This window comes from Nematolebias whitei, chromosome 21 (assembly GCF_014905685.2).
Source record: "Nematolebias whitei isolate Nwh7 chromosome 21, NemWhi1, whole genome shotgun sequence".
Taxonomy (NCBI): domain Eukaryota; kingdom Metazoa; phylum Chordata; class Actinopteri; order Cyprinodontiformes; family Rivulidae; genus Nematolebias; species Nematolebias whitei.
Genome location: NC_056518.1, coordinates 24,815,240 through 24,823,580, shown reverse-complemented (window position 1 = coordinate 24,823,580; position 8,341 = coordinate 24,815,240). Strand labels below are relative to the sequence as shown.

The 8,341-nt window shown below is 40.7% G+C and overlaps 2 protein-coding genes across 2 annotated transcripts; one reads left to right on the top strand and one right to left on the bottom strand.

Annotated features, from left to right (window-relative positions):
- The first annotated feature begins 445 nt into the window (after window positions 1-445).
- Window positions 446-5,484, top strand: pnn (pinin, desmosome associated protein). The gene is made up of 9 exons (XM_037695190.1): window positions 446-583; window positions 926-1,012; window positions 2,113-2,184; window positions 2,486-2,561; window positions 2,725-2,819; window positions 2,963-3,038; window positions 3,115-3,270; window positions 3,499-3,637; window positions 3,743-5,484. The coding sequence occupies exons 1-9, from the start codon at window positions 471-473 to the stop codon at window positions 4,957-4,959; spliced, it is 2,031 nt and encodes a 676-aa protein (XP_037551118.1). The 5' UTR covers window positions 446-470; the 3' UTR covers window positions 4,960-5,484.
- Window positions 5,485-5,763: 279 nt separating this feature from the next.
- Window positions 5,764-8,289, bottom strand: gemin2 (gem (nuclear organelle) associated protein 2). The gene is made up of 10 exons (XM_037694542.1): window positions 8,048-8,289; window positions 7,826-7,910; window positions 7,571-7,660; window positions 7,335-7,394; window positions 7,114-7,230; window positions 6,805-6,849; window positions 6,665-6,733; window positions 6,355-6,465; window positions 6,112-6,170; window positions 5,764-5,998 (listed from the first exon to the last, which is right to left on the bottom strand). Exons 1-10 carry the CDS (start codon window positions 8,170-8,172, stop codon window positions 5,959-5,961), a joined length of 801 nt encoding a protein of 266 aa, XP_037550470.1. The 5' UTR covers window positions 8,173-8,289; the 3' UTR covers window positions 5,764-5,958.
- Between the last annotated feature and the right edge of the window lie 52 nt (window positions 8,290-8,341).

The window sequence follows — 8,341 nt, the reverse complement described above, 5'->3', positions numbered from 1 at the left end:
TATATATATATATATATATATGTATATATATATATATGTATGTGTGTTTATTTTTTACATGTAGAAAACTAAAAACAGACATGTTCCTGTTTTTAGTTTTCTACATTCGCCTTAGAATCTAGCTGTTTTTTTGTTTGTTTGTTTGCTTTTTGTTTTGTTACCTTTTCCTTTTAGCCATCCTATTTGTAAAAATAAAAAAAAATAAAAAAAAAACTGCAGTATGACTTTTTATAATTGTTTATTGTTGTCGCTGTTGTCCATTGTTGTCATCTTTCTTTGTTAAATCAGGTCTCTCTTGTAAATGAGTCCTCGAGGCTCAATGGGATTTACCTGTCTAAATAAAGGTTGATTGATTGATTGGAAACTGGAACGCGCTCGACTCGTGAATGACGTAATTCCGACTTCCCAGTTTGGAGTTCCGATGTAAATGGAACGCAGCAGCACGTGACCATTTGCTAGCTAGCAACAAGATGGCGGTGGCAGTGCGGAGTTTGCAAGATCAGCTCGAAAAAGCCAAAGAAGGCTTGAAAAATGTGGATGATACTATTCGCAAACTGACCGGACGAGATCCCAATGATTCTAGGTAAAAATGTGAAAGCAAGCATTTAAGTTGTGATGCATTTACGGTTATTCTAACCAGCTTTATTAGAAGCGACATGTGCTAACTAGCATGAGGTGGCTAAGTATTAGGCGGGACGGTTTCCGTGAGATTTTTTAAAATGTTATTAAAAAAATATATATTCATACAGTTCTTATGTTTACTAATCGTGATTTAGCGATTTAGTTGTAAGAAACTGTGGACCTCTGTGTACTTTTGCATGAAACTAACAACTGAGCTGATTTTAGGCCTATCAGGCGTTATTTGAGTATCATCAATGAGGACGAAAGGCGAGGTACCGAACTGAATCGGATTTTTGGTTTACAGACCGGGACAGATGCGTCGGCTCAGCGGCCCCATGGCAGGCCTGGGATTGATAGGAGGAGGTAGAGGCAGAGGACTCAACCTGATCAGGTAAAGACTAAAGCTCGTACACGTTTAGACCCATCGATGCCGTGGGCCATAATGTACATAAACATGCCTCAAACAATATTTAGTGTGTGCACATGTTGGTAGATCCAATTGCTGTAGACTTCCAAGCGATCACCAACGAAAAATATATCAAAGTTAAGTCAGGTCTCCTGGCCACATTTAAAAAATATTGAAACATTTTATCTTTTATCGAAAAATGTCAGTCCGAGGTACTGCACTAAACTCAGTCTTATAAACAGCCCTTTTTCATAGTGGATCAACCAATTTGCTGGTGACAACCAAAACTAGCTGTTCACACGATAAAAGTAGGACCATCAACCTAACGACCGATTGTTATTACCCTGATGGCCGCTTGCTATACACAGAGGGCTGAGTGATACTAGCAATAACAGTATTGTAAGAAGGACATGGAGGCCTCTGCCCCTGTTTAATGATGAATGGGTTCTCTTCACAAAGATGTTTTCCATCCTCTACCAAACCAGCGTTCCTCTATCCGCATCTTCATCCCTGTAAGAGTGACCACTGACCTACAATTGAGTAAACCACAGAGTCCTGGCTAGATGATGTTGCTCTTCTGTGCTGGGCCATCCTTTTGGCCAGTGGCTGTTTAGTTTTTCCAATGCTTGTCTACAGTTCTGGCACTGAACGGCATATATAATATTATTCTGTTTGTGCTGGGGGGGGGGACTGGATCCCTGGGGTGGACCAGTCTTTGCCATGTATTTTGGTGTTTAAAAGCCACTGGGACGTCATGTTTAGAAAATAAACGTCTCAGTTTCTCTGAAACTCCTGCAACATACAGAATGACCACTGGTCTAGGTCTGGTTTCTAGACTCAGCTCCTTAGATATCAGCTGAAAGGAAACCTGCTTTATGATTAATTCAGTTCAATTTATTTATATAGCACTAAGTCAAACACAAGTCATCTCAGGGCACTGTACAGAAGCATTCATATACATAAAAAGTAAATTAATAAAATTACCTGAGGAGCCAGCAGACTGCTTTGAGTCTAACTTACAGTGCAGTAACACCTATAAGGGTTTGTTTTTGAACTGCAGTACTAATTGATCTGTTGTATTTTAGACGTAGTCTCTCGGATATGGGAAGCGGCGGCCCACCTGCCAAGCAGAGGGACATTGACGGAGCTCTGCTGAGGTGAGCGTGTACTTTTTTAAATTAAGGGGTCCAAGTGGAAATGTTTTAATTTAGTTTTTCCCTACTAAATGCTTGATCAATTTTCAGAAAACAAGTTTGTTGCTTTTGATAGTCTGAATTTTATAAATTAATGTTGAATAATTGCCAACAACTGAATTTGTGCCGTTATTTGCTACAGTAATGTTTGGTATTTTTAGATCTTACAAACACATTATAGTGTGTGAATGTATTTTTCCCTTTCTGGATAAGCAGCAAATAATAATTTTACTTATTGTATTTCTTTTAAACAATCGTTTTGCAGGCTGGCAGGAGATCAGAGGGCCAGGAGAGACGTACGTCCCGACAGCGACGCCGAGGATGATGACGATGTCAAAAAAGTAATAGGACTGTGTGTGTGTTGTACTCATCATCATATACGTAGCATTTCAGAGAACTTCCTTCAGATTTTATGGCTTTTTTTAAAATATTGATCTTTCTGGCATGTAGGATGTTTCAAAACGGCTTTAGCAAGTTTATTCCCCTTTTGTCATTTTCTTTCAGCCGGCGTTGCAGTCGTCCGTTATAGCTACCTCCAAGGAGCGAACACGCCGAGATCTCATCCAGGATCAAACTATGGATGAAAAGGGCAAACAGAGGTAGGCCAACACTAGCCTTGAATTCAGTACAGAATTGTATCCAGAGTTTGTGTTGATTCATTATCAAAATGTCACATTTGTATCTGCAAAATAAAGATTACCACAAGTTTCGTTTGCACGGTGTCATGCTCGTTTTTTGTCAGGAATCGGCGCATGTTTGGCCTGCTGATGGGGACGCTGCAGAAATTCAAGCAGGAATCAAACGTCTCTTCAGAGAAGGTGAGAATTAAACGTGTTTAAGATATCATGTAAGTTTATTGTTGTTGTTCATGGTTATCAACTGTTCGATGTGCAGCTGAAGCGGCGTTCAGAGATTGAGCAGAAGCTCGAGGTTCAGGCTGAGGCTGAGAAAAAGAAGGTGGAGAACGAAAGGCGAGAGCTGTTTGAAGAGAGGAGAGCCAAGCAGACAGAGCTGAGACTGCTGGAACAGAAAGTGGAATTAGCTCAGCTGGTAAGAAAATGTTATTTAACCATTTTATTTTTTAAAAGATCGGGGTGTTTTTGGTCTTTAGTTTTGAGTATTTTATGCAGCAGAAGATTTTTAAAAAGTTCATACTTTCTCTTTAGCACTAAGCACTGATTTGAAGAGTAATAAAATGACTTAAAAGTAGAGCAAATATTAGGTTTTGTTTGAGCTCTATTAAAGTGTACCTGTCCCATCTCTTCCATCAAACCACAGCAAGAGGAGTGGACCTGTCACAATAATCACTTACTAAAATATATTCGCACAAAGACCAAGCCGCATATCTTCTACCGGCCTGGAAAAATGTGCTCCGCAACACAGAAACTCCTCGAAGAATCCACCAAAAAACTAAATGGTCAGTTAGTTATTTGCTTTTTTTGTTGTTGTTGCCTTAACCTGTTCCCGTTTGAGTTAAAAGCAAACGCTTTATCTTGTGAATTTTTCGTATTTTCCTGGTCAGCTGTGTTTGAGGAAAGGCGTGAGGCGTTTGCAGAACATCTCAGCAAGATGGAGTTGCGTCCTCGGCGACAGCTGAACCGTGACCCGGACGGCAGCACAGCCTCAAGGATGGACCACCCGGCGGAGGGTAAGCCAGCAGGTCAGGTAGACAAGCGAACAGGTAAAAGGGGTTTCGCAGAGATTGAGGAAGATGAGGAAGAAGATGAGGATGAGGAGGAAGAAAACGTAAAGGAGAGAAATAGAAAGGAGACAGAACAGGGAGATAGGGAGGAAGCGGGAGAAGGTGAGAAGGAGGGGTTTAAGGAGGTGGAGGAAGTGATGGAGGTGAGTGAGGAGGGAAGAGAGAAGCAAAAGGAGAACACAGATAAGAAGGCTAGTCCAGAGTCAGAGGAGATGGAGGTAGAGAAGAAGGCAGAAACGGAAGGTGAGGATAAAGAGGGCGAGGTACTAACGGTCAGGCAGCAGGGGCCCACGGAGCCTCAAGTTGTAACAACTCCGGACACCCAGAAATGTGAAACGGCTGTCGGCAACCAGGAATCAGAAAACAATGATTCACCCCAAGACAGCCCCGCTGCAGGAGAACCAGCAGTACAGTCCCCTGCAATGGAGGCATCGCCAACCTCAGAACCCCAAACAGCCTCTGCCACTCCTGCACAGGAGCTTACTTCTGTCCAAGATTCCATCATCCCTGCACAGGATTCCACCACTCCTGTTCAGGATTCCATCTCTCCTGTCCAGGATTCAACAAATGAAAAGCAGCCGGTTGAATTAAAATCTGTGGAGGCCCCACAAAAGCTGCCCAATTCCCAGAAGGCCTCTGTAACTACTCCTGAAAAGGAGGAGGAGGGCAGGGGGAGGAAGAAGGACAAACTGCGGAAGCGCCGCAGTCGCAGTAACAGCTCCTCTTCCTCCTCCTCTGGATCCTCCTCCAGCAGTTCTTCCTCCTCCTCTGGATCCTCCTCGTCATCTTCCTCATCCTCTTCCTCGTCATCATCCAGCAGCAGCAGCCGAGACAGCGGCAAGCGAAAGAGGCGTACATCGGATAAAAGCAGAGACGAGAAGAAAGAAGATGAAAAAAGTCACCATAAGGGAGGAGGGAGTAGCGGAGGAGGGAGAGACTCAAAAGAGGGGAGTAAGAGGAGCGAGGAGGGGAAGGGCAGGTCTTTCCGGAGTGATAGGGAGCATAAAGATAGAGACAGGAAGGACAAGAGACGCTGATGTGATTGGGCTTCAGTAAAAACAGTGGAGAAATAAACTGAGCGGTTTATGAGATATCTGCGATAACTGCTTTTGAACATTTCTTTAAAACACTGGTTGTTGTTTTTTTTACCATTGGAAATTTTACATGGAACATACTTGTCAAATATTGTTGGTCGAATTGCATAGAAATAGCGAATGGCTTTTTTTCTTTTTTTTGTAAACTACTGTAGTAGCATCTTATGTGGTTTCTAATTGGAGTCTTTGTAAATGGGTCTGATTGAAGAGCCATTTTTTTCTTCCCCCTTATCCTAAATTTAAATAAAGCTGGTATTTGGGGTTTAACAAGAACTGAGCTGCAACAATGCCAATTCTTGGATGTTGAGATTTGGTAAACAACTTTTCAAATATAGTACGTTTGATGTTTCAAGTCATTGTGGCAATGCTGTTAACTTCCACAATTTGATCAGTGTCAAATGTAATTAGTTCAACTTTTATTTTTACTATGTAATTTGCTTTAAATAAATTTTGAGGTTTTGGCAAAAATGTGTTTTAGTGTGATTTATATTATGGGTGAATTTTTAGTTTGCCGTTTTACATTTTTGATCATGTTTAAATAGTTCAAGTTATATTTTTTTGTAACTAGACAATCATTTATTTGAACCCAGATTTGAGTAATGCAGGTTCTGTTCTACTTTTCTTAATGATGTCATTAGGATGAATTTTGTTGTCCACACATTTTAGAAATCACAACTTTATTTCAAAAGTGTGTCAGTACATAAAAACTTCAAAGTTTTACTTGTTTTGCTGCTTTAATGATCCAGCTCTATCAGCAAATTGCTACTAAAATAAAAACTCTTACAAATACAAAAGTCTTGCTCCTGGTTGAGTCGGTTTGGGCTCGCTCTGTTTTCTTCCAGATGTTCAGCCACATGTGCATGCACTGAGCTAGAAGCCTCTTTTGCCATGAGCTGTACAACAGCACAGCCGTTTGAGACAGTGAACAGTTCAGCTTCCCGTTCATTCTTGCTGGTCTGCCAGATCAGTTTGTTCAAAGTACCTGCAGGATCAACAAAAGTTCTTCGTGTTAGCACATTTAATTAGATTACAGTATTTTACTCCTTGCGTTGACTAAGTAAAACTAATTTAAGCATTATAAAGGTTTTTGGTCACCTGGCAACAAGGCAGATGAGTAGGTTGAGAGCGGGCAGCTTTTCATCCTCCTGACTGTCCTGTGAAAATGGATATTAGAGTTAAATACTCTGCAAATATAAAATTACACAAACAGGACAGTAGCTACTGAAACAATATATCATATGTAACAAACCAGGGAAAATGACTCCAAAGTTCCATGTGAAAAGATAAAGAGAAGAGGATGGTAGATGTAGTTCCTCAGCTTAAAAACAAAGGTCATACCAGTGTGCTGCGGAGCTGGGCGCATCTCCTGGCCAGCTGTCGGATGGAAGAGTGGGCTTCAGGCAGTAAAGGCTTCTCCAAGCAGACCAACAAAGCATACAACCAACAGCCCTGTAGAGGAAGAGAAAAGGAACAGCTAACTTGCATGATGACTCCAGATTTATTGTGCTGAAAGGTGAGTGGTCCCTAAAGTTTTTTTTTTCTTCCACTATACAAAATCCTATAAACTTCATATATAACAAAACAGTTTGCCGTAGTATAAAACAATTGGATTTTTGTGGCATTTCCAGACGCATCAAAGTAAACTCACCAACTGCGGAACAAATTCTCGCTCTTCAAACCAGCTTATCAGAATCTCCAACAACATGAGAACTGTGGACTGGAGGCAGAAATAATTACCAGACTATAACCAGAAGGAGGTGATAAATGGCACCGTAATATATCACTTACCTGGTTTAGTCTGCTTACTATGCTGAGGAAGGGAGGGAAACCAATCTAAACAAAGAAGTAAATACATTTTAAATGTAAAATTCTTATTAAATTAGACGTTTATGTACAGTCTTAATTTTTTATGAACAAATTGCTATATTTTATTTTTAGCCTACCTTTATTCTATTGTGAGCCAAATAAAGTGATGCTTGTCACTTTAAATATAAAAAAATAATGTGCCGATCTGCTAAACTGGTATCTACATTCTAAAGTGTAAAAACTCTGAAGTCTCTATATTACAATTTTACGAAAATTAAACAGTTTTAGGACCTTTCTATAGTCCAATGCAGGCTCATCATCTTTATCTTCAAGGCTAGATGAGGTGCCTTGGTAAATCTTCTCTCCTAAACAAAACCTTTTCCAGCCCTCCTCATCTGTTACCATTGGCTGCAAAAGACAAAAGCACATTACGGTTAAAACTTAAACACACCGGCAGAAATTGAAACTACCAACGATTGTTTATTTGTAATTCATGAAACGTGACATCTAACCATCTGTACATTGTCATCCAGAGTCTGGCTACTCCAGTGTTTCCTATTCTTGGTGATGCTCTAAAAAAAAAAGCCCAAAATAGAAGAATTAGGACCTTTGACATGTCATTGACCCTGTTTAAAAACAAATTTAGCAATATGAGCAAATGTTTGTGGTACTGTAAAATTATTTATGAGACGATAAGCCTTTAGTCGTAACCAAAGGGGGAATAATCACTGGAACTAATTTTTCTTACCTGTCTAGCATCAGAAAAGTTGCTGACTTGCAGCTGTTGCCACCTGAGGCTGGGGGAGAAACCCAGAGGTGCAGCATGGCATCCTGCAACCTGGAAACAAAGGACACACATTTCTCTTTTTCCTTTAGGGCTTTCACGCTGTCTCTCTAACCAACACAATTAGGCTTGACACAGTACTAATTTTAATGCATGATTTTTTTGTGTTACACAAAATCATCCACTAAATGCTCAACCATATTCTGTATAATGACTCACAGATGCATTAACGGTTTGTTTCTTTTTCAGTTTCTTGGGATCGATTTGAGCAACCACCACCTCTGGACACAATGATGCCTCCAACCTAAAATAAAATGGAAACACATTACTGTAATTGAACAGTTTCGTTAGATCTGGGACAGATACAGGTGAGCTGTAAATGGTGGTTAGGATATTAGATTTGATCCTCCTGACAGCTATGGCAGTTCGGGCTGAACGTACTGGACCTGTCTGAGGTACTCTTGGGGGTTTCTCGGTGTCCCACCAAAGTCCAGAGCTTCACGAGCAGCAGCTCCGCTCTCTACCGGAAGCAGCCTCGGCATTAACTCCTCCACGTCCGACTTCATTTTCTAACAATATCAAAACTGTGCACGAATAAAACGCCTAAAAACTGCCTGATACGTTTCCTTTAGCTTCCCATTTGTGTTCACATTACAAACACCATCTTGTTTGTAAACGCGCAGAATGATGACGTCGCTTCAGTGCGACAATCCAATCCAACTTTATTTGTAAAAC